Source organism: Aspergillus undulatus (assembly GCF_047715775.1).
Source record: "Aspergillus undulatus strain CBS 261.88 unplaced genomic scaffold BDV17scaffold_1, whole genome shotgun sequence".
Classification (NCBI taxonomy): Eukaryota; Fungi; Ascomycota; class Eurotiomycetes; order Eurotiales; family Aspergillaceae; genus Aspergillus; species Aspergillus undulatus.
The window spans coordinates 1,089,684-1,115,459 of record NW_027396605.1 but is presented as its reverse complement, the minus strand read 5'-3'; the positions used below and the strand labels follow the sequence as shown (position 1 = coordinate 1,115,459).

The 25,776-nt window shown below is 52.2% G+C and overlaps 14 protein-coding genes across 14 annotated transcripts; 4 read left to right on the top strand and 10 right to left on the bottom strand.

Moving 5' to 3' along the window:
• Positions 1–83: 83 nt before the first annotated feature.
• BDV17DRAFT_249348 (CDP-diacylglycerol--inositol 3-phosphatidyltransferase) lies at positions 84–2,257 on the top strand. The gene is made up of 3 exons (XM_073756212.1): positions 84–806; positions 870–1,246; positions 1,311–2,257. The coding sequence occupies exons 1-3, from the start codon at positions 626–628 to the stop codon at positions 1,674–1,676; spliced, it is 924 nt and encodes a 307-aa protein (XP_073621314.1). The 5' UTR covers positions 84–625; the 3' UTR covers positions 1,677–2,257.
• Positions 2,258–3,932, top strand: leu2A (3-isopropylmalate dehydrogenase LEU2). Its single transcript, XM_073756211.1, has 6 exons — positions 2,258–2,384; positions 2,437–2,457; positions 2,522–2,590; positions 2,663–2,758; positions 2,830–3,457; positions 3,512–3,932. Exons 1-6 carry the CDS (start codon positions 2,334–2,336, stop codon positions 3,745–3,747), a joined length of 1,101 nt encoding a protein of 366 aa, XP_073621313.1. The 5' UTR covers positions 2,258–2,333; the 3' UTR covers positions 3,748–3,932.
• Positions 3,933–5,043, bottom strand: BDV17DRAFT_249339 (anaphase promoting complex subunit DOC1). Its single transcript, XM_073756210.1, has 2 exons — positions 5,023–5,043; positions 3,933–4,961 (listed from the first exon to the last, which is right to left on the bottom strand). The coding sequence occupies exons 1-2, from the start codon at positions 5,033–5,035 to the stop codon at positions 4,069–4,071; spliced, it is 906 nt and encodes a 301-aa protein (XP_073621312.1). The 5' UTR covers positions 5,036–5,043; the 3' UTR covers positions 3,933–4,068.
• A 781-nt stretch (positions 5,044–5,824) lies between these two features.
• BDV17DRAFT_249338 (phosphatidylserine decarboxylase 1) lies at positions 5,825–7,680 on the bottom strand. Its single transcript, XM_073756209.1, has one exon. It carries the CDS (start codon positions 7,575–7,577, stop codon positions 5,931–5,933), a length of 1,647 nt encoding a protein of 548 aa, XP_073621311.1. The 5' UTR covers positions 7,578–7,680; the 3' UTR covers positions 5,825–5,930.
• Positions 7,681–7,793: 113 nt separating this feature from the next.
• On the top strand, positions 7,794–9,975 carry BDV17DRAFT_8405 (uncharacterized protein). The gene is made up of 2 exons (XM_073765219.1): positions 7,794–8,295; positions 8,360–9,975. The coding sequence occupies exons 1-2, from the start codon at positions 8,041–8,043 to the stop codon at positions 9,794–9,796; spliced, it is 1,692 nt and encodes a 563-aa protein (XP_073621310.1). The 5' UTR covers positions 7,794–8,040; the 3' UTR covers positions 9,797–9,975.
• Positions 9,957–11,179, bottom strand: BDV17DRAFT_286181 (phosphoglycerate mutase family protein; the record flags this gene model as incomplete). The annotated part of the gene is made up of 3 exons (XM_073760849.1): positions 9,957–10,638; positions 10,712–11,016; positions 11,144–11,179. The coding sequence occupies 3 exons, from the start codon at positions 11,177–11,179 to the stop codon at positions 9,957–9,959; spliced, it is 1,023 nt and encodes a 340-aa protein (XP_073621309.1).
• A 224-nt stretch (positions 11,180–11,403) lies between these two features.
• BDV17DRAFT_249332 (40S ribosomal protein uS8) lies at positions 11,404–12,859 on the bottom strand. Its single transcript, XM_073756208.1, has 3 exons — positions 12,724–12,859; positions 12,107–12,316; positions 11,404–11,827 (listed from the first exon to the last, which is right to left on the bottom strand). Exons 2-3 carry the CDS (start codon positions 12,237–12,239, stop codon positions 11,568–11,570), a joined length of 393 nt encoding a protein of 130 aa, XP_073621308.1. The 5' UTR covers positions 12,240–12,316; positions 12,724–12,859; the 3' UTR covers positions 11,404–11,567.
• Positions 12,860–12,955: 96 nt separating this feature from the next.
• BDV17DRAFT_8384 (uncharacterized protein) lies at positions 12,956–13,647 on the bottom strand. Its single transcript, XM_073765215.1, has one exon. It carries the CDS (start codon positions 13,491–13,493, stop codon positions 13,116–13,118), a length of 378 nt encoding a protein of 125 aa, XP_073621307.1. The 5' UTR covers positions 13,494–13,647; the 3' UTR covers positions 12,956–13,115.
• BDV17DRAFT_249330 (karyopherin beta) lies at positions 12,956–17,081 on the bottom strand. Its single transcript, XM_073756207.1, has 4 exons — positions 16,439–17,081; positions 16,295–16,353; positions 13,807–16,193; positions 12,956–13,756 (listed from the first exon to the last, which is right to left on the bottom strand). The coding sequence occupies exons 1-4, from the start codon at positions 16,476–16,478 to the stop codon at positions 13,573–13,575; spliced, it is 2,670 nt and encodes an 889-aa protein (XP_073621306.1). The 5' UTR covers positions 16,479–17,081; the 3' UTR covers positions 12,956–13,572.
• Positions 17,082–17,130: 49 nt separating this feature from the next.
• BDV17DRAFT_249329 (uncharacterized protein) lies at positions 17,131–17,700 on the top strand. The gene has a single exon (XM_073756206.1). It carries the CDS (start codon positions 17,336–17,338, stop codon positions 17,549–17,551), a length of 216 nt encoding a protein of 71 aa, XP_073621305.1. The 5' UTR covers positions 17,131–17,335; the 3' UTR covers positions 17,552–17,700.
• BDV17DRAFT_249328 (putative anaphase-promoting complex component Cut20/Apc4) lies at positions 17,680–20,580 on the bottom strand. Its single transcript, XM_073756205.1, has 4 exons — positions 20,245–20,580; positions 19,837–20,164; positions 19,234–19,777; positions 17,680–19,173 (listed from the first exon to the last, which is right to left on the bottom strand). The coding sequence occupies exons 1-4, from the start codon at positions 20,489–20,491 to the stop codon at positions 17,845–17,847; spliced, it is 2,448 nt and encodes an 815-aa protein (XP_073621304.1). The 5' UTR covers positions 20,492–20,580; the 3' UTR covers positions 17,680–17,844.
• Positions 20,581–20,749: 169 nt separating this feature from the next.
• BDV17DRAFT_8345 (uncharacterized protein) lies at positions 20,750–23,131 on the bottom strand. Its single transcript, XM_073765212.1, has 3 exons — positions 22,873–23,131; positions 22,608–22,818; positions 20,750–22,557 (listed from the first exon to the last, which is right to left on the bottom strand). The coding sequence occupies exons 1-3, from the start codon at positions 22,902–22,904 to the stop codon at positions 20,884–20,886; spliced, it is 1,917 nt and encodes a 638-aa protein (XP_073621303.1). The 5' UTR covers positions 22,905–23,131; the 3' UTR covers positions 20,750–20,883.
• BDV17DRAFT_8348 (uncharacterized protein) lies at positions 23,060–23,933 on the bottom strand. Its single transcript, XM_073765213.1, has one exon. It carries the CDS (start codon positions 23,809–23,811, stop codon positions 23,359–23,361), a length of 453 nt encoding a protein of 150 aa, XP_073621302.1. The 5' UTR covers positions 23,812–23,933; the 3' UTR covers positions 23,060–23,358.
• A 384-nt stretch (positions 23,934–24,317) lies between these two features.
• On the bottom strand, positions 24,318–25,688 carry BDV17DRAFT_249325 (uncharacterized protein). The gene has a single exon (XM_073756204.1). It carries the CDS (start codon positions 25,616–25,618, stop codon positions 24,617–24,619), a length of 1,002 nt encoding a protein of 333 aa, XP_073621301.1. The 5' UTR covers positions 25,619–25,688; the 3' UTR covers positions 24,318–24,616.
• Between the last annotated feature and the right edge of the window lie 88 nt (positions 25,689–25,776).

The window sequence follows — 25,776 nt, the reverse complement described above, 5'->3', positions numbered from 1 at the left end:
GCTTATCGAGCTTATCGTGCAACCTTGACAAAGGCCGGGCGAATTTCCGAGGGAGACGACGATCCTCAGGGTTCCGCTGACTACGGCACGAGCTAATTGAACAACATTTAAAACGGGCCCAGTTTATCTCCCTGACACTCGCGGTCTCTGACAAAATCTGTTTGATTTCACTTGTCAAGTCGACCCTCTGATACTCGTGTGACGTGCACTCTTGCTCACCAGCTCTCTTCCACTCTGTGGTTTCGGTCTGCTTATCGAGCGAGCGCGTTCCCAGATCGGGCGGAACCATACTGGTGGTACGTGTTGAAGCTCGAGGTCCCCAAGCTGACGTTCGGCAACCATGAAGCCAGCTGTGCACTTCTACGGGCCAGCAAAATCCTGAAATCATCAATCCCCAGTAGCTAACGCGCAATTCATTCGCCAGCTTCCACTTGAATTCCATTCCGGCTGTCTCTGAATAATCTGTCCCCGAAGTCGCGAACCCACCGCGGTGGACGTGCCCGGATAAGAGGTATTCTCCCCTTTTCACCACGCCATCGCTGCCTTGAGCGTCCCTTCCCTCCAGGCAGACCCTCGGTATTCTGCCAGAAATCGCATTCTATACTTCTCCATTTCATCCTAAAATATGAGCGCCCGAACAAGAAGGCAAAAGGCCGCGCTGGCCGCCCAGGCAGAAGGAACTGACGACGTATCGACAACGAGTAACGGCACGACACAGAAATCACCAGAACCAAGCAGGTCAGCTACACCGGTTGATGATGATGGAGTGAAAGAGAATGTCTATCTGTTTGCTCCTAATATCATTGGTAGGCGGCTCACACTTCTCATCCCTCGTTGTTTAGCCCCGCTAATATCTGAATGTTTTATAGGATACATTCGAGTTGTTCTTGCGATTGCGTCCCTCTATTATATGCCCCTTCATCCGCGAACCTGCTCGCTTCTATACAGTGTGTCCTGCTTGCTGGATGCCTTGGACGGATATGCGGCGCGGTATTTCAACCAATCTACTACGTTCGGTGCGGTGCTGGATATGGTGACCGATCGTTGTACAACTGCATGCCTCCTCGTCTTTTTGAGCTCTGCGTGGCCGCGATGGGCGCTCATCTTCCAGTCTTTGATCGCCTTGGACATGGCTAGCCACTACATGCACATGTACGCGACACTCAGCATGGGCGGCGCCAACCAGAGCCACAAGAAGATTGATTCCTCGCGAAGCTGGGTTCTGTACCTCTACTACAACAGCAGGGTGGGTTGTGCACGTTACTCTTGAGCATCAAACTTTTGGTCACGCTGACCACTCTCATGTATAGACCGTCCTTTTCATCTGCTGCGCTCTCAACGAACTCTTCTTTATCGGCCTCTACCTGCTTTCCTTCTCCTCCCCCACACTTTCGCCTTCTCTCCTCCTGCCTCCCCAGGGTGTGACCGTGGGCGGAACGCCTCCACCTCCCGAGTCGACGAGTGTCGTTGCTAGCCCATGGAGTGCTGGAGCTCTGGAATTGGCCCGCGCCAACAAAATTGACAGCTTCTGGCCCTGGGTTATCACTGCGGTCTCGTTCCCTGTCATGGCGTTCAAGCAATTCGTCAACGTCGTGCAGCTGGTAAAAGCTTCCAACTGGCTAGTGGAGGGAGATCTCATCAGCCGACGAAAGGCTCGCGAGGCGAAGAAGAATTAGCTTGTCAACTATACTCGAGCATCTAGTCGAAGCCAATTTTTTGAGGTCGATATCGCCTTGCCTTGCCTCAAGCTCTGAAATCGACTCTCACCTTCTGGATCTTGGCCATCACCATTCGCGGCTTATTATATCGCATAGTTCTGACACACCGTCTCCGTGGCAGACGAATCTGGAACATTGCTATCTTCACATTATCTTTTGCGGCGAATCTCTGGGCAATGCGGCTCATTGCGGAATAGATAGATTGTGTCTGGGCATATGGCTTGGGAGGAATTTGTGGAATTGGGCGTGTATATCTGTCATCAACAGGCGTGTGGACCAAGAAGTATTTGAGCGATGGTCTATGGTTTTTGCTTCTTTTTGTTCTTCTGCTTCTATGATTTTCTCTTTCACTTCTTGTCGTTAATTGTCTTCCTACTCTTGATTTTCTAGCTATTTTAATGTTGTTTCTTTGGCTTAGCTGGTGTATACTGGCCCAATTGGGGAGACCGGATTACCGTACATAACCGCGCTCCGGTGTCGGCGTGGGGATGACCGCAAATCCACCCCGCCGACTGCCTTAAAACATCGGAGTCTCTCCTAATCTCACCACATATCCTCCGCCTTGAGTCCTGTTATTCGTGTTATTTGCAGTCCCTTGTCAAAAGCGCTGTCAGAATGCCGTCCTACAACATCGTTGTCTTTGGTGGAGACCACTGTGGTCCTGAGGTGAGCTTCATGTACAAGTGCGATGGCGGGGAACTAACATGCTATACTCTAGGTGACCGCAGAGGCCGTCAAGGTCAGTAATTGACTACATATAGCGCGCAACTCGATCTGAGGAATTGATACTGACCTCGAGCTAGATCCTCCGTGTTATCGAGAAGAGCCGTGACGATATCACCTTCAACCTCCAGGACCATCTGCTCGGTGGTGTAAGCAATGGCCCCAACTCCAACTCCCTTTGAGGTCTTAGACCAGATCAATGCCAATTATTCGCTATCCAGGGATCGATTGATGCCACAGGCTCTCCCCTCACTGACGAAGCTCTCGACGCTGCAAAGAACGCCGACGCCGTCTTCCTCGGTGCCATTGGTGGCCCGGTATGTGACAACAACACCGCGGGTAACAAACCGAAGAAACAGAAAACTAATCGAACCAAATTGATAACCAGAAATGGGGAACCGGTGCCGTCCGCCCAGAGCAAGGAATCCTCAAGCTGCGCAAAGAAATGGGCACGTTCGCCAACCTCCGCCCATGCAACTTCGCCGCCCCCTCCCTAGTCGAGAGCTCCCCCCTCCGCCCTGAAGTCTGCCGCGGCGTCGACTTCAACATCATCCGCGAATTGACCGGCGGCATCTACTTCGGCGAGCGCAAGGAAGACGACGGCAGCGGCTTCGCCCTCGACACAGAGCCCTACTCGCGCGCTGAGATCGAGCGCATCACACGCCTGGGAGCCCACCTCGCCCTGCAACACAACCCGCCTCTCCCCGTGTGGAGTCTCGACAAGGCCAATGTCCTCGCGACCAGTCGGTTGTGGCGCAAGACCGTGACCGAGGTCATGGCTAAGGAGTTCCCGCAGCTCAAGATCGAGCACCAGCTTATCGACTCTGCTGCTATGATTATGGTTAAGAACCCGCGCCAGCTGAACGGTATTGTTATCACTAGCAACCTCTTCGGTGATATCATTTCGGATGAGGCGAGTGTTATCCCCGGTTCGCTGGGTCTCCTGCCCAGTGCTAGTCTGAGCAGCATCCCTGATGGCACGGGCAAGGTGAATGGTATCTACGAGCCTATTCACGGTACGTCAATATCCCCCAGAAGTCCAGAAGCTTCATGTATACTGACCTGATCAGGTTCCGCTCCCGACATCTCCGGCAAGGGCATAGTAAACCCCGTCGCCGCCATCCTCTCCGTCGGCTTGATGATGCAGTACTCCTTCGCTCTCTTCGACGAGGCGCGCGCCGTCCAGCAGGCTGTGAGCGACGTTATTGAGTCCGGCGTGCGCACCGGCGATATTGGCGGTAAGGCTTCGACCAAGGAGGTTGGTGATGCCGTTGCTGCTGAGCTGGAGATGCTTCTGAAGAAATAAGTCTCCGAGGGTTGAGGTACAAGGAGTTTGATGCAAAGTCTAGATGTGTGGCATGGTTTATACATGCTAAATGAGATACGAACTATTTGAATAGGATGAATGGATACCTATTTTAGGACGCGCTGCACATGAATGTAAATTGATATGGCCACTAGTCTTTTCCATTGCTGTACTTCATAAGTATAATTTCATAGCTAACGGGTATCTCAAACCGAGACGCCGACCCACCCCGAACGTGCAGTTGTTGATGCTGCACCATAAAAACCTTAACTCCTAGAGTGCATAAAGTGGAAAAACTGCAATAGAAGGTAGACAACCCACTCATCGAATCACGGGATCTCCCATCCAATCCGGCTCCTCTAACTCCGTCACCTTGCCTCTACCATTCTCGCCGTTGCCGTGTCCGTCATCATCGTTAGCACCGCGTAGAGACTTTCGAGCACTGTGCCTGCGGACCCGACCATCTGCGGACGCAGAGGGGGCATTGCCGATCCGGCGACGGTCGTCGTCTCGCGCGAATACCTGGAACCCGCGTACGTGCGTGTCCTTTCCGTTCTGATGATTCTCCATCACACGCATCTGAATCACCATGGCTTTGAGCACGCTCCCCGCATACGGATCATCGTCGTCGTCTGCATCGTCGTCATCGTCCTCGTCGCCGTCGGTGTAGGTTTCCTCGTGGTGATCGTGTTTTCGAGAAGCTTTCCTTTGATCCTCGAGATCAGAAAGTAACGAGTCATCTGCGAAGAGAGCGCCCGCTGACTTCCCCTTCCCCTTCCCTTTATCCCTCTTCCCCTGAGCTCGAACTGATTTGCGCGCTCGCCGACGTCTGCGCCTCTTCCGTACCCATCCGCCGTTCTGTCCGCCGACACCTTCGAGTGGAACATCCACCCATCCACAAGGGCCCTCACCTTCCCAGGTCGCGAACTCAACTAGGTCGTTTCCGCCCATTCCAGCTAGAAACATCATCTTCGTAGGCGTGTAACTCTCATCGAGGCTAAAGTCGAGATAGACCCTGATCTTGACGACGGCGACGAGTTTGAAAAAGTGCAACGTGAGTGTATGCGGCTGCGGCCCGTCGGACTGCCAGTACTGGGTGTGATCTGGGTTCCGGAGCGCGGCTACACCGCAGCCCGGTTTGTGCGTTGAGACGGTCCATGATGCGAGAGACGAGATCTCGCGAAGGTCGCTGGGAAGGGGGGTGGGTGATTTATCTGGGTATAAAAAAGTCAGCCGCATGCACCTGGGAATCATCAAAAATGTATGCATACACACCTCGATCCTGCATCAACTCATCCTCATCCCCTTCCACACCGTCCTCTTCCATCCCCTCCTCAACCACCTCCCCCATCTCATCCTCGGAAAGATTAACCTCGTCCCCCTCCGGATCCAACCCAACACCCCCCTGCATCTCCGCACCATTCAACCCACCCTCGTCATCACCCTCCTCGTCCTCGAACTGACTATCCTCGTCATATTCTTCCTCCTCTTCATCATCAACATCAACCATCGACTCCCTCCCCTGCGGCCGTCCAACAACACCCCTCCCAAAGAGCGAAAACAGCGCCGCCTGCGCCGCTGCCGCGCGCCGTACGGGCTCCGGCGCGCCCGCTACTTCGCCGGCAGCTGAGGGGTCAATCGGGGCGCCGGACGACGGGTGAAGCTGTGGGAAGGGTATCGCGCCTCGGGGCGAGGGTGTTTGGAATTGTGATTGTGCGGAGATATGGTTTAGGCGCTGCCGTTGCTGGGATTCGGGTTGGGGGTGCGGTGGAGAGTCGGAGGATGGAGGAGCGGCAGGGTGTCGGCGGAGGAGATGGCGAGGCATGGTTGATTGTGTTGTCCAATTATTTGGTGAGCTTTGGCTGAATTTGCGAGATTTCTGTCATATCGTCTTGTTGGCGGGAGCTCAAGAATTCGTTGTTTATGTGATGTTATGAGGTGTGTGTTTTGATAGAGCTCTTTCTTGCGGTGGAATTCCGCGTCACGTGTACCCGAACTATAGCCCCGGTATTCTGGAGCAGTTAGATGGACGCAGGAAGGACACGCCAAATGTTTTCTTAATAGAATGAATGCCTTTTGAAATAATAATATGATACATTATCGTAATAGTGTCTGAGGAATAATAAACAACCAAGCGTCATGCTGGTAGCAACAAAAAGCTCCGTAGAGCGCGTATTTACACCCTACTCCTTGATATCCACGTACCCAAGTTTTTGACCCATCTTTATGCGCTGACCCTTTTCGATTGTCCAGTTCAGCCCGCCTTCTCGCTTGCCTTCTTCCCATCCGGCATCAAATGACTTGCGGGTGCCCATGGGAGCTTCGAAGACCAGCACGATAGAACTGCCCAGCTGGAATCCACCCATTTCCTCACCTCGTTGAAGAGAGTGACCCCCTAGTGTCCGACTGGCGTGTAGGTAAGTGGCTTCAGCAAATCCAGGGTATTGCTCCCCGCGCTCGGAGGCTTCTGCGGCAGCCCTGTCCGCCGCGGTGTCGGTCAGAAGACTGTTGGTGCGGAGCTCGGAGTCAAAATTGATTTTGATTGAGCCCACGTTTGTGGCACCCACAGGGATATAGCTGAAGAATCCCCATCGCCACCGACCCAAAAGCACGACACGTTCGTTTAGCGTGAAAAGGCCAGGCAGATGACGTTGGAGATATGGTGACACGGAGAATAATTCACCGGCAAAGTGTCGACGGCTTTCGACAACCCAAGGTACAGGAGAGTGGAATCGGTGGTAATCACCAGGGGCGAGGTAGATTACCACGTAGTAGAGGGCGTTGTTGGATTGGGGTTTTGGCGCATACCAAGGAGTCCCGTCACCGCGAGCGAGATCCTCTCGAACCTGGGCTTCGGACGTTGCCTGGGATTCAGTAGACGCATCTCTGGATGCTGATCGTTTCCTAAGACCTGCTTGCTCTCCGGAGAAAAGAGACGGCAGAGTGTAGGAAATGCCATTCATCGTAGCAAATTCCTCATCTGCTGACATGTTGGCGGCATCCTTTTGCGAAGGCTCATTCTGATGATCCATGAACTTCTTGGAGTGATCCGCCTGAGTCGGAGTAGCAGAACCTAAGAGCGCGTCCAAGCTGTATGTTACGCCCTTGACCTGCTCCACTTCTCCCCGCTCTATCAGACCAAACTGGAGGATACGCCCATCAGAAGGGGCCAAGATAGCATGCGGGTCTGGATCTAACGGCCGAACGCCGGGCTTCAGTTTGCGATAGAAAAATGCTGCCAGATTCGGGTAGACATGAAGATCGGGTTCCGCAACTTCATCCAGATTAGCGCCAAAAACCCATGAGTATAATTTAAAACCAGGCACGCGAAGGTAGTAAGGAAGTTCGATTTCGTTGAAGCGACCCCATAGTCGAGACATAGCTTTCAGCGGCAGAGTTGACATGATTTGAACTTGCCATGGCCCGCTGGGTCGAATCTTCGGACGCGGAGGAGGTTTCGTGAAATCAAAGGATTCTCCTATAGATTCAGACTCCCTCTCTTGTCGAATCCTTTCATTTCGCCGGGACTTGTAATAATGGAGTATACCGAGAAGACCGATTCCCAGTCCCACCGGGATTGGATACCATTCAACTTTGGTATTTCGTAGGGCAAAGCGCAGACGGGATCCAAACGTGCTCTTGGGTGAAGGATTTTGGTTTTGATTATTATTATTGTAGTTAGGTCGCGACTTGGAGAAGAACCTGACACCGGCTCTCAGCCGCTCAGGAGAGCCGAAAGCCCCCATCTCTGACGACGCAATGCGATCTCCCGAAAGGCGAGTGAGGCTCCGACGAAACAGCGCGGAATAGCTAGACAGGCACGAGGCCATAATGAGAGCGTCACAACATGAATATCATCCCGCTAGGGACGGATAGTCGGCAACAGCACTCCGTGATAGGAAAAGCGGTAATCTCATGTGAACATGCAACGCCGTTTCGAGGGAATGATGTTTTTGGGGCAGCTTCGACCGCCCGGCAGAATCTGCTGATAGCGATTGTCTCCTTCCTCCACCGCGCCCTCTTCTCCGCTTCTCCAACCTCCTCATCAGACTCTACATACATATTATTTGTTATCTATTCATCTTTTAATTGCAGGCTCCTTGCTTCTACTTGCGGATGGGCGCTCCAGTATTCCGCTCGATGATTGACTCCTGAGACATTGCGCCCGACTTTCAGAAAGGCCACCGTTATCTTATACTTCTTAGTACGCTGAGCTCCGCACTTGCACTTAGCTGGCCTTTCGCTATCTCCCACCTTTCTCGCCCACTGCTCACTGAATCATCTGTTTAACTCATGCCTCCTATGGATGCAGAGGATGGAAGCAGCCCTAGCGGCATTACCGTCCATGTGCTGTGTCCGTCCTTACCACCTCCAAATCGCTTCACCTTCGACGACCTTCCCCTCTCCATTACCGTTGCGGACCTTAAATCTTGCATAACGAAATCGGTTCCTTCCCACCCCACGCCTGGCAGTCAAAAGCTATTATATTTGGGAAAGATTCTCTCCAAGGATGACGTGACATTGCAGTCGCTCTTCGAACCACTAAATGTAAGCGCAACAATGTCTATGTCATACACCATCTTCTTCGGGACTAACGTGATGACTTGCATAGGGCTCCGAATTCTCAGTGCACCTTGTACTACCGCCTTCTGCGACCCAGCCCACAGAATCCGCCAAGCCAACGACAAATGCGCCATATCCTTCTGCGCAGCCTAATCATTCTCGAAACCATGGATTGAATGAGCAACAACTAAGGTATAGGTCGCCCAATCCATTGCGGCGGGATGAGATAGCGCAATCTTTGCATGAAAATGCCCGCCTTCGCCTCGCGGAGATGCAGCATATGCAAAGTGTACAAAGGTCATCTATTTTCGCGCAGCAGCAGCTTTCTCACCGGCCTTCGTACATGCCCGGACCCATGGTGGGATTTGGAGATGGCATTCAGCTTCCCGAAGATGCTCAACCACGACTGCGACTATTGAAACAGTACATTAGCCTCGCGGAAGAACAATTGAATTGCGGGATCGCCCCTACGATAGACCATGTAATACAGTTACGCACGCATCTGTTCAAGATACTTGACGATCAGCTTCGGCGACCATTGTCCGAACGTGGCGAGTTCATTGAGCCGTTGATCACTCGAGTTTTTGACATCTCCACACGCGCCGACGAGCTTCGCCGGGCTCATATATTGCCTTTACAGACTGGCATCTCACATGGACCGACAGCTCCGTTGTACCTGGTCTCCGCACCTGGCTATCAAGGGCTTATTCGTGGATCTTCAGCTGCAGCTGATGCGGTTCGGGCGCTTGGTACGACCCAAACAGCTGGGACCCCATCTGTCGTCGACGACGCGGCAGCAGCCAACTTACCGCCCAACGCAGATGCAGCAGTTATGGAAAATGTAGTCCGTCAAGCCGTATTGCAGCAAGAGCCTGCAGCTGATGGTCAGCTTGGGTTGGGGCGAAATCTGAGGCGGCTGTGGCTCTTCATTCGGCTTTACTTTTTCTGTCACATGTTCAGCATGCCGGGAACTCAAACACGGCTAATCTACGTGACCCTAGCTGTGATTGCAGCAATTCTTTCAGAAACCACCGTTCCAAGGCGAACGTATGAGATGATCCTTGCTCCTGTTCAGCGACATCTCGAAGGACTCGTGCATTTCACGCCAGAGGAGCCACATCAAGAAACAGGGACAGCGCGAGATGAAGCCACAGCCAATCAACATGTCGGAGTACAGCCTGGTCGCGCTGGTGGGATATACCGCAATCTGCAACGAGTGGAGCGATCGGCAGCTCTTTTTATTGCCAGCCTGGTACCGGGCGTGGGGGAGAGGCACATTGAGGTACGCAATGCGGCGGAGGCAGCACGGCACACTGAACTGGCACGGCAAGAGGAAGAGCGACGCCGACGAGAAGAAGAAGCAGCAGCGCCGGCTACAGAAGAGCAGCCGCCCGAAGCAAACAACGCGACCAGTGGATCCGAGCAAGGCGCTCAAGCTAACCTAGCTAATCAACACCAACCCGCGATACCCCAAGAAGTACACTAAACTTCAGAACTTTTTCTCTTCCTCTACTTGGAGTTACTGGTCGAATTAGCATAGGCATCCTTATTGGGTGATATACGGCGTATGTAACTAGTGTCATGACTTTCCACAACCTTGAGCCAACAGCATAGATAGCATCTAGTCTATTAGAACTAAGTATATTCTATAACTTTGTCCCCAACCTCATTTCTCCCTCTGCCGAAGTGGTGACATCCGCCATCGGCCCCGTGTCAAACGACTCCTCCCCATTGAAATGCCAGCCTCTCTCCGCACCACTGCTCAAAAAGCTACAGTCACAATTCACAACGCAGTCCCATCCACCCCCTACCCCCCTTCCCCCCTCCCAGTCAGGCACAGACGTATCCTCCGGATTCGTAATCCTCGTCCCCTCCGCCAGCGACCCCTTCCCTTTCTCCTCCGCAACGAACCCCATCCCACCTCGCCTCCGTCGAAATGTACTCAACCCCGCCGTAAAAACATAAAAATCCTCCTCGCCCGAATCCAAGGGCATATGCCCCGTCAACACGCGCCCAATAGCAATTAACGGCGCCGCATGAGAGCAGATCAGAATCGCCTTGCTTGTTCGGTCCTCGGCCGGGAGGGAGGCTTCGAGCGCGTTGACCTCGGCGTCGACTTCGCGGATTATACCGGCCAGCGTTGTCGCGAGGCGGTTGTGTAGTTGGGGGATTGATTCACCGCGGGTGGAGGTATACAGGAGAGGTGTTTTGCAAATGGTGTTTAAGGTGAAGGGGCTCGGAATCCTGGATAGGTTTGTTGGGTTGGTTAGGGTCGAGAGGGTTGGTGGTGTTGGGTGGTGGAAGAAGGTTGTTGAGCCGAACCATTCACTAGATTATTTTGAGTATCTCGTCAATTCCAGGATCTGGAGGTCGCGAGCATTAAGCAAAGAGAATAGCATACCCAAGCCCATTCTCAACCCGAATCTCAAACTCCGCATCCTTCTCGATTCCTTCCACCTTCCCCTCTTTCCCACTCTTCAGAGCCCTAACACTCGGCTCAACAGTCTCAAGACACCTCCAAAACGGACTTGAATAGACCCTAAATGGCTTAGGTGTTACATCCGGACTCGCAATATGTCTCGCGAGCTCGTGCGACTGCGCGACGCCGTGCGAGGTGAGCTTGGGGTCCGAGGGGTTCCCGCTTGGTGTGGGGAATTGAGAGCTGTATATGCCGGTTTTTGGGTCAATGGTCCAGTTTAGACGGTGCTTTGTATTGTTAGTACTGTTTGGTTTGGTGGTTAGGGAGGGAGGGATTGTTGGCTGTGTTAGGGGAGGGTGAGGGGTTGATTTGGTGGAATGGGATGGGAATGGGGAGGGATGTAGAGGGACGTACGCCGTGGCGGGTTAGGTAGATTGTGTCGATGGGCATGGCGGTTGCAGAGTAGACACGGTAGGGTGTTCAGGAGATTTTGTCGTAGGAAAAGCTCCGGAGGTAAAGGTGAGTGAATCGGACTTGGGAGATTGGTCTGAGGGTTTGCGGGGGACGCAGACTCTACTAACATCGAACCTCGGCCCGTGACAAGACAGTCGCAGAATCTTGAGAGTGCGCAGCCACGAACATTATTACTTCAGCTACAATTTATGAGAATAACATTGGTTCCAGACATGGCCATAGATTATCGAACATAACTAGCTACTATCCAGCGTCCAGCTTGGTATCATCCCTAACTCCCGCCAAGAATTCCATAGTACATGTCCTCAACCCCACTGTCCATGCCAGGCTTTCTCAGATTTCAACAACTTTTTCTTAGAAAAAACTAGTAGAAGAAACCCAGGAGCTTGCCAGCAACGTGCTTGCGACGAGCCTCCTCGTGGTCCATGATACCAGCAGAGGTGGTGAGGACGACGAAACCGAACTGACGAGAGGGCAGGAGCTGGACGGCCCACTGCTCGAGGTCACCGAGCTGAACGGGGTAGCGGGGGTTGATGACACCGCACTTGTTGAGGCGGCCGTTGAGCTGGATGACGATCTTGCCGGAGCGGTGGTCGTCGACTTCCTCGAATTCACCGATGTAGCCTGAAGAGAAAAGAGAAATTAGTGAACTGTATGTAGCGAAGACTTAAAAGTTTGCCAAACATGGGACTCGATTCGGAAGAAAAGAGGGAAGGGAAACTTGTAAGATCTCCGCCATCGTAGATACGACGGTTTAATATCTCGGGCACTTAAAGGGCAGAACTTGTATAGTTCGAAAGCGCCGCCTAGTTATCAACCCGAATTTCTGCGAGATCTTAAGTTTTCCATACCCCTTCCATTCCTCCCTCATCCCATGCGGCAAAGCAGGCGAGTAGAACGTACCGTGCTTCTGCATGACGCTCAGGAACTTGATGATGACCTTGGAAGAAGGACGGATGAGGACCTGGCGCTTGCCAGCCTTCTCGGCGTTGTTGATGGCGTTAAGCGCATCGTTGAGGACGGAAGTCTTGACCATTTTGTCGGTAGTAGATTGGCGGAGAGAAAATCGAGATTCTCAAATCGAGTAGATTATAAAAACCGGAGATGAGGTATCTAAATTACAGTAGAAACCCTTCCATACCCAGGCCAGGCCATGTCCTGCAAGTGCAAGCAAGGACAGCCAGCAGCCGGGGGTGGTCGAGTTCACACAAGTCAGCCACCAGTGCCTAGTCGTGCGAGCGCAAAGAGTGCCCTAATGGTTGCAACAAACAAAAGGGTTCTTCAGCCCGTGCCGGATTGAGAGACGCGTATCACGTTGGAGGCTTTCTGGTCCCATTGAGCTTGGTGGAAAGTTCTGCATCAAAAACTTTTTCCATGTCGAAGAGCTCTTTTCATTCTTTCTTTCCTCCGGTCGCAACTCCGGTGGTCCAGATGGTGGCCAGAAATTCCGCGGTGATTGCTCTCCCAGACTAGCTGTGAGGCTGTAGAGAGAGGGGGGGGGGATTGCATGTAGAACATACCTCGATGGACGGTGCCGACGGTGTTGGGATGAACGAGGTTGTCGAGCTCGAGAACAGGAGGCAGATCAACAGGGTGGAGTTGAGATTTCCGGGTGTGCGCGCTTAGGGTTTCCACCCGTTTACCCTTATCTAGCTATCACGTGTTGATTACAATATTATGCCTCAGGCAACAATATCGCCGGACCAAAGTGCATGTTGTGAATCCGGCATGTCTACAAGAACACCAAATCAATTGCTTATTCAAATTTTCATCATTCTCTATACAGGTCCTTGGGTGAGGTAAGGGACAGGGTCAGATTATACTAGCATGGGTCAAATACTTCATGGCGGTGTATCTCTTAGGGGTTACATGAATTCCGGGCATACATGAGTTGGGGGAAAGATGCGTGAGTCTAATGATAGAAAAAGGGAAAATAGGTGAGAAGAGTGAAATGAAACATGGTGCGATCATCCATTTGCAACGTATCATGAAACAGAAAAATCGTCCGCAAACCGGGAGGGGCACGCCGAACAGAACTGGCCCGTAAGGCAGCGGTGAAGGCAAACATCACAAGGTAGGGTAGTGTAGGGTAAGGAAGGGTTGAATAGGGTAAGGTACGGGGCGAAGAGTCGGGGTATAGATGGTTAAAGGGGCATGCGTTGGGAAAACCGCCAATCTTGCTGTCACAAGCTGTCCAAAAAAATTGTTTCGCAGCTTGCCGCTCTTTTTTAAGGGCACGGCACTGGGGTGTCCCATTGAGAAGCACTCCAAGAAAGAGTCCACCCTTCATTGTGAGGTGACCTCCGAGATCATAGCCCGCTTCGCTACGTGATGCCGAGGGTGGAGATCAATGTCAGTGTGAGATTTTCTTATGACATTCCACCACCCTGCATGTTGATCTGGTTTTTAACCTGCTCACGGGCCCAGCGAGCTGTGTCGATGGTGCGGGGACCGTACTCGCGGTTGGTACGGGTTTCCCTCACCAAGCTCGTGACCCATTCGTTGCGGAAGAACGGGGCGATAGAACCATCGGTGAAAGCATCAGCAAGATCACTGGAACACATTAGTAAATATTTCAGAGTTATGAAGGAGGTCAGTCTTACCCAAGAACACCCATTGATGAGCGCATCAGACCCTCGCTGCGGCAAGTGGCATCCTGAGAGATGAGGCGGAGAAGGTCGAAGATGGAGGGGACGAACTCTTGCAGAGATTGCACCTGAGGCTTGCCCTTGTAGGCGATGAGGATACCACCCCAGGCATCCATGATACCCTCACGGAGGGAGATGATGTAGTCCAGCATCTCGATAGTGACATCAGTGCTAGCAGTGACCAAAGAGGCCTGCTTCAGCACCTGGCACACGACAGTCAAGTACTTGTGGAAGTCCACACCAATAGCCTGAGCAATGTCTCCGAACGTCTCGAGAATAGCAGGCTTGAGCTGGTTCGTCGCAGTGCTCAAGGCAGTCATCAGGTGGTTCATAAAGGTGTCGCAGTACGGCAGAACCTTCTCGTTCAAGGCGCGAGAGATATCGCTGACGAGGCCAATGGCCATAGAGCAAAGACCGGGCTCCTCCTGGTTTTGGAGAGCGTTGTTGAGGAAGGGGGCGAACGACTCCATGTACTTCTCGAATTCCTCATCCAAAGCTCCAGCAATGGCACCCACAGTAGCGAACACAACATCAGGGACGCTAGACTTGGGAGGGACAGTAGAGAGAACACGAAGCAGAAGGTGCATGATGCGATCAGCCTGGGGCTTGATCTCGGTTTCGAGGCGCTGAACGATGGCCAGAACAACGCTGGTGATGCCAGTCTGCATCTCCTCCAGGGCGATACGGTCCTCAACGCTGACGACCTGTTGCTGCATATCGATGGTGCGCTCCAGACGCTGGAGGATGACATCACAAAGGTTGGCAACCATGGGAAGGCTGTCATTGGCAGCGTTTGTCACGAAGGAGTTGAGGACTTCGTAGCCAGCAGTTCGGAGCTGGTTATCCGCATCTTGTCTCTCTGTGAGAGTAAGAAGCGACTTGACGCTGTCCTCAAAGTACTTCGAGATCGGGTTAGTCTGGCCGCCAATGTCACCAGCGAAACGCTCGGCGACGTTCATCAAAGCCCAACAGCATGAGCTGGCAATCTTGGGCGAGCTAGCAAGGCCGTTGAAGAGGCAAGAGATAAGAGGCTGGAGGTGAACGTCGGGGTCGAGAGTTTCAGAGCAGAAATCGCAAACACGACCAAGGGCGTAGGCAGCAGAGTCGCGAACCTGGATGGAGCTGTCTTCCATCATGCTGACAAGAACGCGCAGGGCCTGCTTGACCAGAGGCTCCAGGACCTTGGGGTCGGGGCCGTCCATGATTGCGCCGAACGCAGCCACGGCAGCGTCTCTGCGGCGCCAGTCCTCATGGCGGATGTTCTCCTCAACGAAAGCAAGCACGGGCTGAATGACCTCGGCCTGGACTGACTGAGCGTACAGCTGCAGGGCCTGGTAGGCGGCGCGGGAAACGTTGTATTCGTCGTCACCGGCATCCTCATCCTGCTTGCACATGGTCTGTAACAGGACGGGGACAACCTCGCGGCAGGCGATGCGCGCAAAGCCATACATCGGGCGGGCATCGGTCAAGCCCTCGGCTTGGGCCTGGAAATAATTAGCAACCGCGAAGACGCGCGATAGTGTTTTTAGACATACCGCAGCATTATCATCTTCAATGGCAATCTCTTCTTCGCAAACAGTACACCAGAATTCAATAGCAAGCTTGGCTACATCTTCTTCTTCGCTCTTCATGCCCATGATACTCAGACCAAACAGAGCCTTTTCCATGTAGAAACTCATCTTATCATAGTAAGCACCCATGATACGGTTCAGACAACCGAATGCACCGGCCTGAACACGGAGGTCCTCGGCCTGCGTGGCCTCACAAACGACCTGCATAATGTAGTTCCGTTCACCTTCATTCTCCATATTCGATCGCACAAAGTCAATAGAGTCACCGAGGGCCTTGATGGCAGCATATCGAATGTCCATGTTCTGCTCTTCGCGACGAGCACCCTGGACGACAGCCGTAAGGATGGCATTGGAGTGTGCGGCCAAGCTTTCGCGGAGCTCAAGCTCAGGAGACTCGCAAATGAAACCGATCGTGACCAACGAGGCCTGCTTCAGTTGATCGGAACCACTCGCGACATTCTGAACAAGAGTCTGCATCAAATCCGGCCATTCATTTGTCGGCAACTCGATAGCGGCGATAGAGACAATGAACTGAGCAGCGGACTGACCGGCCCGCCCGTCCTTGGAGGCGAGTGTCTTAAGCGCCAGATCCTTGACCTGCGCCTTGATTTCTGGGGTAATTTGCTGGCGCCATTTTTGTTGAACCTCATTTAGCTTCTCTCGATCCCTGAATGTGAAGGCGTTCTTTAGGGCGAGACCGGCGGCGGTTCTGATGTGAGATCCGGAGTTTTCGTTTGCGAGTTCTTGACCTAAGGTGACGAGGTATCCAGCCTAAAACGTGGAGGGGCAAAACGTTAGCAAACTGAATTCGGAGAATTTCGCCCTCCGAAATGCAAAAGAACTTGAAAGACCAAAGCAGAGGGTATACGTACAAAGTCGACCTCGGCGGCGTGAGCCAACTGCTGCTCGGAGTTGGTACGTGTAGTGGCATCTATAACTCAGGCGAAAGAGTTCGTTAGCAAGGCCGCTTCTGGAACATCTTCTGAAACAGGACCAAGGAGATCGAGCAAACGTACCTGGCGAGATGGTGCCTTCCAACACCTGAGTGACATTCATATTGATTCTGGCAAGTCGAGGATACCCAAATCACAAGCCAGTCGTCGGGATGGAGGGAAAAAGAAAAGAAAAGGAAAAGGGAGGGAGGGGAAGAAGTGGAGGTGAAAACTCCTCTAGGATGATTAAAAGAGAAGTATAAGACAGGAAGTGTATAATAGCACAAGAAAGCCCACGGCAAAAGAGAGGTGTCGTGTGTGAAGAGGAGAGGGCTGATGGGAGAATTATGGCGGTGGTGGTGGTGGTGGTGGTGGTTGTTGTGAGGACGGGGAGGACGGGAGGTTAAAGTTGTTTTTGTGGATTATGACGAGGAGCTCGACTGCCCGGACTCTGGAGGCATGCGCCGCTTGGGGTCCAGCACCACGGTCAACCAACCAATATGCCCTATTATTCACCCCTGTATTTCGGGTTTAGAGCTGATTTTCGACTCAGTTTCTCGACTCTCGGGAACAAAAAGAGAAACGTCGAAAAGGCACGAAATCGAGGTGGCCTACCAAGTGTCGCCTTGGCTTCTTCTAAGGCTGAGGCTAAAGAAAGCAGACCAAGGGGAACAGGCGTATAGAAACAGCAAAACTATAACAGTGATGACCAGGACTTATATAGTCCCAGAGTTGTTCGATTCTTATTTTATTCATTTGAAAAATCTTCTCTCAACAGCATACAGTCAAAGCCCCTTCAGGTTCATCCATCATGACTCTTCACTGACACCTCCAGATGACAGGGGATCCATACACAGCCTCTGATTGGCCCGAGGTGACTCCCTCGCCCCGATCCGGCTAGCTTTCACGTGACGATTATCCCTGACAAAGAAAGCGAAGGATCACATTCACCTTAGAAGGCCCTTTGACGAGCTTGAAAGGATGCTCTGGCTTCTCAGAATTTTTATATTCCTCTGCGACGCCAAGTTACGACCAAGGCACCTTATCCCAGCGAACGAGAGCCTCGTTGCGAGATGGTTGGGACGGGTCACGGAACAGCCCTCCCAAGAGCCTGGTCTTAATTCCAGTCCTGTAGAGCACTCATACAGACTTAGACCCAATTTAATCTTCAAAGTTCCGCAAGCTTCTGCTGCCTGAAGCGAAGCGGGGCACGGAACGCTCTTCTTCCAAAGAACAAAGGCGATGAATGGCTGGCCATGGTGGAAAATTCGCCTCCTTATCGCTTTGCTTGTTGTGGTTTTGCCTCTTGAAGAACCATCCCACTTCTCCAGATGCGCCCTAGCAACCCCCCACTAAAGAATTCATTCGAAGAAAAGTTTTCAATTCCATTACCTTTGCCATTATGATTGGCTATTGGATGTCTGATTCGTGCAATAATAGTATCGCAAGTGGGCTTGGGTAATATTGGAGTATCTATACGGTTCTCATGATTATTCTTCCCCCTCATTTTCATCCTCATCACCCATCTCAGCATCCAGATCTAAAACCTCGTACCGTAACCCCCCAGCATAAAGCACACAGACCGCCCGTCGGCCCTGTCGTCCATTAACATCGATTCGAACGGGCCGGGCCTTCGGTGAAAACCGATGCTTGACCGGGTCTAGCTCAGCGAAGGCAGGGTCGGATTCAGAGGGTGGAATAACCACGTCTGTTGTCCTTCCCACCGGTTCAGGATCCTCATGGTTGGCAATGTACTGATATTTAACCGAGAACTCGGGGCTCTCCTCATCGTCAAGGCCAAGACCAACTTGTCTGACTGGTTGGAAGGGGAACTGGAGGAGGTATGGTGTTCCGCTGTTGTTGGACCATAGGACCATGATCTTGTTCTCTTCAATGAACTGGACTTGTCGGATAGTGCCCTCCTGGAGGTTAATCGCACCCAGTTGGGCTTCGCGAGTGGAACTGACGCCGTTTTCGGAGTCGAGAACCACTCGGTAGATGTGGAGGAGGTGCTTGGATGTCGCTAGCCTTGCGGCGACGTATATAACACACAGATTTGGGTTTTCTGACCCTGGAATTGCTTCGTAGCGCATCGTAGAATCTAAGACCGCCTTGTCGCAATCTCCGTGGAGGACGAGCGGTGATCGGTGCAGGATCCCTCGTCGTTGAGTCACAGCAATCTGGCTGAAGACTTTTTCAAATTGTAATCCGAGGCGTTTGGTCAGGTTGTTGATCTTGGGCAATTCCACTGGTTCTGCATTACCGGTGATCTGACTCTGTTGCTCTAGCAGCTTCTTGAACATATCGTAGAATGACCGGCTATCGTCCTTGGTTGGCGCCCATTTGTCTTCTGAAGGGGCAGAAGGTCTTGCAAAGCCCAGCATTGGAAGCTGCTGGATGAAGCTCTGAAGCGCGCTCTTTGCCAAGGCGCCTCGAATGTACTTCAGTGTTAGCGGATAGTCCACTAGATCGGTCTTTTCCATGAGTTCTTCAAGTGTCTGGGACATGGGCTCTGCGCTGAGCATTTCGATTTGGTGCCGGAGCCATCGGGAAAAGGAATGGAACTGCGTCAGTTCTTCGTTTGAGTTGATGATGATGTGATGAGCTAGGAGATGGAGACAATCAAGCGTCTCGACGATGGCATTCAAATCTGAGGTTTCGAGTCCAAGAACCTCGCTCAGTTTCTGGAATTTCGAGAGACCAATGAGTCGGCTGAGTAGGACTTCGCATCTTTCCAGGGCAGGGAGGAGGCACTCGTGCGTTAACCGTCTGACTATTTCGTAGCCGCCTAGAACCGCTTTTTCCCATCTCTTGTGTCCCTGTCTTTCTATCAGCCATCAGATCACAAAACATGACCGAAAAGTAGAAATAACACATACCCGATCCCCAACAATATCCACCAGAAACTCTCTCAGCGGCTCGAAACAATCCCCCGTGACGACCAAATGATACGCAGCCGTGACAAAATCGCAGTGACATTTCTCTTCTAGATCCTGATTAACGCTGCGCATATACCGCGCCGGCAATTCCTGTGCATTTTTCCACTCCAGCTCAATTTGCCTCTGTACCTGACAGATGTACCGCAGTAGATTCTGGAGCTGCGTCGTCTTATGCGCGAGAAGCGAAAGATACCGCCCAGAGCGCGTGATGAACCGCAAGTCAAGGGTCAGAAGACGCAGAGAGTCCTCGGTTGAAGAAACGAGCGCATGCGTTGAGCTGAGCGGGTGCGAAGTGTGCTGAAGAATAGTACACGGTCCATCGTACGCGAATCGCGCCGAGCCAATCTCGAAACAATCAAAGATCCGCAGATGGACAGTCCCTTCCTCGAATCCAACTAGCAAGACATCAACGGCATCACTGGTGTTTTTCGTCGAGGAATGAAAAATCGCATCAATCGACTGCCTCGAACTAAACACATCATCACTGTACTCCAGTCAGCACAACACTCGTTTAACAACAAATAAACAGGGGATAGAACTCACTCCCCCCCAGTAGAAGGCAGCGTACTCAACCTTGGCAACGAGCTCTCAACATCCAGCAGCGCCAAGTCCCTCGGCAAATCCGCCTTCAGCAACGCCGCAGCCTTACTCGGCGTCGCATCAAGCGAGAGCAAATCCTCAACGGAAAGCTGTCCCGCCGCCTCAGTAATCTGCCTCTGCGCGACATTGCTATCCGTGAAGTTCACGCCCCAGCCTAGACAGGTGACTTTTGTCCCCTCCGGCCCGGCACTGTAGTGGTAGGCTGTTTTCCCACTGTATGCGCTTATGATCCTTATGCTGGAGTCCGCGCACGCGACAGCTAGGAGGTGACCTGGAGAAGAATCGTCAGTTCTGATGTAATGTCCAAGACATCGACGACTGAGGCGTAAGTTAAGTCGTAAATAACCATACCGTTATCCTTCCACCTAACCCCCCGAATCTCACCACCGCCATCATCCTCATCTAGATAGGGGTCACCCTTGAAGTTCCCCCCGAAGACCCGCTGCCCGTTGAGTCTGAAGACGCGTAGTTCTTCGTCCTCTGTGACCAGGGCAATGAGGTCCATGGTGGGACAGTACGTGATCATGTCCGCCTTGCATTTTGCCGAAAGCGACTTCTCGCCGACGGGTGTGAGTTGCGGCTGGCTTTCTTCGGCCATTTTGGATGGAATTTTGTTGTGAGTTTTTAGTCCATTATAGAATTGGATATTTTGTGGCCGTTCGTGCGGGTTTATCGGGTCTGCTGTGTTCAAGGAAGTTGTTTGAAGGGTGGAAAATGGGTTCTTGGCGGCGGGTCGCGCTGCCCCCGAGTCAGAGTCACTATTCCGTACATATAGTCCAGCGCGTTGGTTAATCGCAAATCAGGAACGTGGTGAGTATATAAGATGGTGAGATATGTATTGATCTCTCTTAATTAAGCAATATCTAGTCGCTAAATAACAAACGAACATAATCCGAAATCATTCCGCTCCGTCGCAATGCTATATTTAAATCGTGCTCGCAATACTATTTCGACAATAAATCAATGAATGACAATAAAAAGTACAGATCCTCACAACTCTGGAGTAACAGCGCCCGACTGAATCATGTTCCTCAGATAGCTCAACTCATCCATCATCTCCTTCATTGTCGCAGACTGGGACAGGAACATGCTATACCGAGCGGGATCGTTCGTAGGCGTAATGGCCCTGTCGCCATTCATGACGTCCTGAACGCCCTCGGGGAATCGAACGGTATCAGCGGGAGGACTTGCCAGACCGAGACCCTTGAGTTCTGTGGCTTTGAAGAGAGCTGCGTGGCGCTTGGGGTTGCTCTCAAGCATCTCGTCGTCCTCTTCTTCGTCATCGATGCATAGACCAGGAATGTTCAGCTCGAATGGGGATGAGTTAATTGTGAGACGAGGGGGAGGGGCCTCTATGCGAGGGGATTCTTGTGAGAAAGCAGGAGATGGCTTTGAACCATCAGTCAGGTGCGGCGTATTCGGATCACTTGGCCCTTGGCTGAGGGAAGTGCTGGACAGCTGCGGGAGTTCTATCTCTGGCACAGTTGGAGAGTCTCCTTTCATGTTGAAGGTCGAATCGTTGAAGGTCGAAGAGGATATCATGGATTCGGGGGAAATCATCTCATTATCGGTACTCCATTCAGAGAAACGACTCTTTTCGCACATATGATCACCATCGTTTGACTCAATATCAGTGAAGTCAGAGAAATGGCTTCCTAGAGCCTCCATGTCTAACGCCTTTTCCTGTTCATCGAGATCTCGCAGCGCCTCGTCCATGACCGATGAAGGAGAGTTCGGTAAGGTGGGAAGTCGCTTGTTCATGACACCCTGTGGCGTTGGTGTCGCGGGGTCTACCGGGGTTGACGATTCGACTGGCCTCCTCAACATAGATGGAGTCGAAGGCGTAGAAAGAGGTCGTCTCATGAAAGGTGGGCGTGGCATGTAAATAGCCGCGTTTTCAAGCTCAACATACAGCGTCTTTGGCTTGAGAGTCAATGGGTTCCTCGGTGTAGCATCATCCGGGGATTTGGTATTCAACGCGCGTCGTTCCTGAATAGTCAAAGACCCGGAATCGTTCCCTCCTGCAGACGCGCGGCGCCGCAGTGAAAGACTGTCCCCACTACGGAATGCAGCCATGTTGCGGATGACCGGAGACGGCAAGTAGCTATCATTCGACTGACTCCGAACATGGAGACGATCATCGGGAAGAGCGTGCAATCTCTTATTAACACAGGCCAGGAAATCCATGCCTTTGTCTTGACCAGTCGTGGAAGAGAGAGAAGGCGTCGAGGAATTAGAGTTCCATTGGCGAAAGGCAGCGCGTAAACCTTTTGATCTCGGCGGAGACACAGAGCGAGCAGGCTTCTCGTCGTTGCGGGGGTGCTTGATCTTGGGCGCTCCGTGAACGGGCTGGGATGTAGCCTTGTTGGTGACTGTTCCTAGCGGCGAAGTGCTGAAAGTCCAATTCGGTGTTGGTGTCAGCAGCAATGGCGGAGATGTACGAAGGCGGGGACCAGGCTTTGGTGGCTCCCGGGGGTTCATGTATTTGTCTTCGGGGTTCATGGTGTTCTGAATACTTGGGCTCCTCGCGTGCACGGTAGATTTTGTATCAGGAAGTATAACAGGAACTTGGAGGACGTTGACAGGCTGGCCTGGAAGAAACGGACAGTGTGTCGTCAACGGCTCCGCTTTATTGTAATATTCGACGTCGTCATCGAGCAGGTACTGGATATGTCATTAGATATGCACTGAACAGGTAGTCGCGGGGTACGAACGTAATACCAATAGGTGCCGCCCATCTTCAGGCCACCCGAGCGAGCAGGCACCGCATTGTTTGGTGGTCCATCGCATGTGATGTTCGTGAAGGTGTGACATCCTCGCCAATGACCAGCACCGACACGTTGATCCCTCTCCATTACATACGGTTTCGAGAAGTTATCCCATGACCCCAGCAATTTCACCGAGCGTACGTTGGGATTCGTACACCTGCAGAAAGATCGTCAGCAGCATTCCAATCGACCCAATCAAGTCCGGACTCACAGCAAGAACGTCATCAGGGTAGTAGAGCTCATGCCTGAGGATACACAACGAAGAAATGAGCTCCGAGACAATCGAAATTGAAATCTTAGAGAATGAAGTGGCGCGAGTATGAAAGAGCGAACCCAGCGCAATCGCAATCGCAATATCAACACAGCACAGTAAAGGAGTGTTACCCAAGACCAGCCCGGCAAGAGAGTGAATTAATAGAAAGAAACAGAAAAGAAAAGAAAAGAAAAGGACGCCTGGACGGCTATAGCACGCGAATCAACAATGAAACAATACTTCCGAAGACAGACGGACAAAAAATCATCAAGGCAGCCGAGAGAAAGATATATGTAGGCCCGCGACAAATCCCCCATCGCAGACCCAAAATAACAACAAACACCAGGCAAAAGGGGCCAGGCCGATCCGAAACCACAAAATTGGGCCTGAGTTCTGATGTTCTGGATGTCAATGCCTCAGTAGCCGCGCTGATGCAGGGAGAAATTAGGTGTTCCTGATGTTCGTGCGCGGGCAAGGGTAGGGGCAACTGAGAGCCAATGGTGCTGGCGATAGAGTTGTCTGCAAGCGCCGACGATGCAGATACGGCACAGCGAGGAAAGAAGCGATTGGAGGAGGAGGATGACTGTCAGCGCTTGCTGCTGTAGCCAAGGCGTTTCGTCTTTCGAGACTGTTGACTGTTGACACACAAAGGCGTTGGATGTTTGTACGTGGCACGGTTCGGGCGTCGAGTGATAAAATCAAGTTATAACTCGCGTTGATCAGCGATCGAGGAGGGAAAATCAGGGGATCGATCAGGAAAAGACGCGGTGGACCACGAACCAAACAAGATGAGGGCAATTTTACTGGATCGCCAGACAAGACCAGGAAGAAAAGGGTTAGCAAAAAGCTAGCAGAGCTGACGAGTTCGAAAATCAGGATCCCCAGCACGGAGCACATGGTTTTCCGGAGATAAACTGGGCGTAGTCTGGACGACTAGAGCTTTAGCACGGCGCTTGCAGCAGTCGCAGTGGAGAGCTCTGGAGCCTGACGACAGAAATCATAATGAGGTGCTTCCTTGCGTCGGGCAGTTGGAACTTGGAAGTTCGTTAGTGTTGGAGCTGACGTTGCCAGGGTACTGAAATTGCAGCTGAGGGCAACCAGCTCTCCATTGCCAGATATTGGTTGCCATTGCAATTGTTCATCAAACAAACCGCAGAGAGGCGCTGCGCAGGACCGACGAACGGCGCTCGCACTGGCCGGAGATCTTTTCGCCCACACGGACCAGCAGATTGCTGCGCTGCCAATCACAGCAGTGTCTGCCGCGAAATCCCCTGACGCTAAGTAAATTGCTAAAATTTCGGTCCAGTCAGATCATCGCAATATTGGGTTTGCAGACTACTGTTTCAGGTGTCATCTCGTTATTCCTGCCGACATCATTCTGATCTAATTTGATTTAGTTTAACTGACAGTCGCCGCGGTTTCAGGGCCAGCGCCTACTGCGACACCGCCAGTTACTATGGAGTAGCATCTACTAAAGAAAGCAACGTCAATTTGGATAAGACAAGGGTCTTCTCATTTGATGAGATTAACAGATTGAAGCTGAAAAGAAAAGCCATTGTCAAAGAAAGCCTTGACCATGCCGTTCGGAGTTCCCCGTAACCGTTAACGCCTGGGAATAAACCTCCCTCGTGCACAAAAACATGAACGAGCCAAACTAAAAGCGAGATAGCAAAAGAAAACCAAGTTAAGCAGAAAGAAACCCTCAACGAGTCGCTTCCTTCTTATCATACTTCTTATTCACCGCACCCAGGACACACTTCAGGATCCCCTCCGCGTTCAAAACCTGCCCGCGCTCTCCCTTCCAAGGCACCGTATCAACAATATCCCTTATCCCATCATAACTCCTTCTCTTAGTAAGCTCGTCATCAAGAGTCTGAAGGTACTGCATCGCTGACTTATCATCGCCAACCTGGAAGAACTGGATTCCCACCTGCCACGGCACAGCCTGCACAGCAGCGGAATCCAACCGCCTTGCAACATCAACAATGATGCTCTCCGCGTCATCCGTGAAGACACCATCCGTGATAACAATAATGTTCAACGGCTTGACCTCATCTTCGCGTCCTTGCCCAGTTGCCCTGGTGAGTTCGCGCATGTAAGGCGCAAGGATATTATGCAGGCGAGTCCCGACAGGCGTCGCGCCATTAGGACGCACGGATTTGAAGATCTCGCGCACGCCCGCCGCGTCCGTGACGTTCATGTACCCGCCTGCCTTGTTCTCTCCGGAGCTTGCGGAGCGGATCTTGTTCCGGTAATTCAGGAAGTAGATGTCTATCCCGTCGGCGTCGTAGTGCGTGCAGATGGGGGCGATGGCGGCAATGGCGTCTTCGGCTTCGCGCCAGCGTTTGCCGTGCATGCTTGTGCTGTCGTCGACAAGAAAGACGGTATCGAAGGTGCTGAGGAAAGCGTACTGTGTGTCGTTGGGGTCGATCGCTGTTGAGCTGGATGGGGCTGGTGCTGGGGTGGGATGGCTTGTGCTGGAGCTGGAGTAGGGAGGCGGCGACCACATGTCGCTAGCTGTAGATGAGCTTAGCTGGTGGGAGGGCTGAGAGGATCCCACGTGGGAGTGCAGGGATTTGGATGAGGTTGCTGTTGCTGGTGCTGGTGCTGATGCTGGTGTTGCGGGTGTTGCCCCGATGGATCTGGGGTGCGCAGGGACCGCGTGCTGACCCCGGATATCTTGAGATGAGTGACAGTTGCCCATGTTTGTGTCTGTGCTTGTTGTTTGAGATGTGGAAGGTGAGCGGGAGGATGAAGAAGAAGAAGAAGAAGAAGAAAAGATTTTGCGCAAGAGAGTCATGGGGGAAATATACTCTGAGTAAACTTAGAATAGACTCAGTGCAGGTAGTGAATTCCGGTGGG

Excerpts from the sequence above, each read along its gene's own strand:
- BDV17DRAFT_249330 (XM_073756207.1), bottom strand. The coding sequence starts at position 16,478 with ATGAATGTCACTCAGGTGTTGGAAGGCACCATCTCGCCAG. Across the intron at positions 16,354-16,438 it reads GGAAGGCACCATCTCGCCAG|ATGCCACTACACGTACCAAC; the intron begins GTACGTTTGCTC and ends CCTGAGTTATAG. Across the intron at positions 16,194-16,294 it reads ACGCCGCCGAGGTCGACTTT|GCTGGATACCTCGTCACCTT; the intron begins GTACGTATACCC and ends TCCACGTTTTAG.
- BDV17DRAFT_249338 (XM_073756209.1), bottom strand. The coding sequence starts at position 7,577 with ATGGCCTCGTGCCTGTCTAGCTATTCCGCGCTGTTTCGTCGGAGCCTC.
- BDV17DRAFT_8345 (XM_073765212.1), bottom strand. The coding sequence starts at position 22,904 with ATGAGCTCTACTACCCTGATGACGTTCTTGCT. Across the intron at positions 22,819-22,872 it reads ACCCTGATGACGTTCTTGCT|GTGTACGAATCCCAACGTAC; the intron begins GTGAGTCCGGAC and ends ATCTTTCTGCAG. Across the intron at positions 22,558-22,607 it reads GCGGCACCTATTGGTATTAC|TACCTGCTCGATGACGACGT; the intron begins GTTCGTACCCCG and ends TGACATATCCAG.
- BDV17DRAFT_249329 (XM_073756206.1), top strand. The coding sequence starts at position 17,336 with ATGCTCTGGCTTCTCAGAATTTTTATATTCCTCTGCGACGCCAAGTTA.
- leu2A (XM_073756211.1), top strand. The coding sequence starts at position 2,334 with ATGCCGTCCTACAACATCGTTGTCTTTGGTGGAGACCACTGTGGTCCT. Across the intron at positions 2,591-2,662 it reads AGGACCATCTGCTCGGTGGT|GGATCGATTGATGCCACAGG; the intron begins GTAAGCAATGGC and ends TTCGCTATCCAG. Across the intron at positions 2,759-2,829 it reads TCGGTGCCATTGGTGGCCCG|AAATGGGGAACCGGTGCCGT; the intron begins GTATGTGACAAC and ends ATTGATAACCAG.
- BDV17DRAFT_249348 (XM_073756212.1), top strand. The coding sequence starts at position 626 with ATGAGCGCCCGAACAAGAAGGCAAAAGGCCGCGCTGGCCGCCCAGGCA. Across the intron at positions 807-869 it reads GTTTGCTCCTAATATCATTG|GATACATTCGAGTTGTTCTT; the intron begins GTAGGCGGCTCA and ends AATGTTTTATAG. Across the intron at positions 1,247-1,310 it reads ACCTCTACTACAACAGCAGG|ACCGTCCTTTTCATCTGCTG; the intron begins GTGGGTTGTGCA and ends TCTCATGTATAG.
- BDV17DRAFT_249332 (XM_073756208.1), bottom strand. The coding sequence starts at position 12,239 with ATGGTCAAGACTTCCGTCCTCAACGATGCGCTTAACGCCATCAACAAC. Across the intron at positions 11,828-12,106 it reads GAGCGTCATGCAGAAGCACG|GCTACATCGGTGAATTCGAG; the intron begins GTACGTTCTACT and ends TTTTCTCTTCAG.
- BDV17DRAFT_8405 (XM_073765219.1), top strand. The coding sequence starts at position 8,041 with ATGCCTCCTATGGATGCAGAGGATGGAAGCAGCCCTAGCGGCATTACC. Across the intron at positions 8,296-8,359 it reads CGCTCTTCGAACCACTAAAT|GGCTCCGAATTCTCAGTGCA; the intron begins GTAAGCGCAACA and ends TGACTTGCATAG.
- BDV17DRAFT_8348 (XM_073765213.1), bottom strand. The coding sequence starts at position 23,811 with ATGTGCTCCGTGCTGGGGATCCTGATTTTCGAACTCGTCAGCTCTGCT.
- BDV17DRAFT_249325 (XM_073756204.1), bottom strand. The coding sequence starts at position 25,618 with ATGGGCAACTGTCACTCATCTCAAGATATCCGGGGTCAGCACGCGGTC.
- BDV17DRAFT_249328 (XM_073756205.1), bottom strand. The coding sequence starts at position 20,491 with ATGGCCGAAGAAAGCCAGCCGCAACTCACACCCGTCGGCGAGAAGTCG. Across the intron at positions 19,778-19,836 it reads CTGCCTTCTACTGGGGGGGA|TGATGATGTGTTTAGTTCGA; the intron begins GTGAGTTCTATC and ends ACTGGAGTACAG. Across the intron at positions 19,174-19,233 it reads TGGATATTGTTGGGGATCGG|GGACACAAGAGATGGGAAAA; the intron begins GTATGTGTTATT and ends ATAGAAAGACAG.
- BDV17DRAFT_8384 (XM_073765215.1), bottom strand. The coding sequence starts at position 13,493 with ATGAAGGGTGGACTCTTTCTTGGAGTGCTTCTCAATGGGACACCCCAG.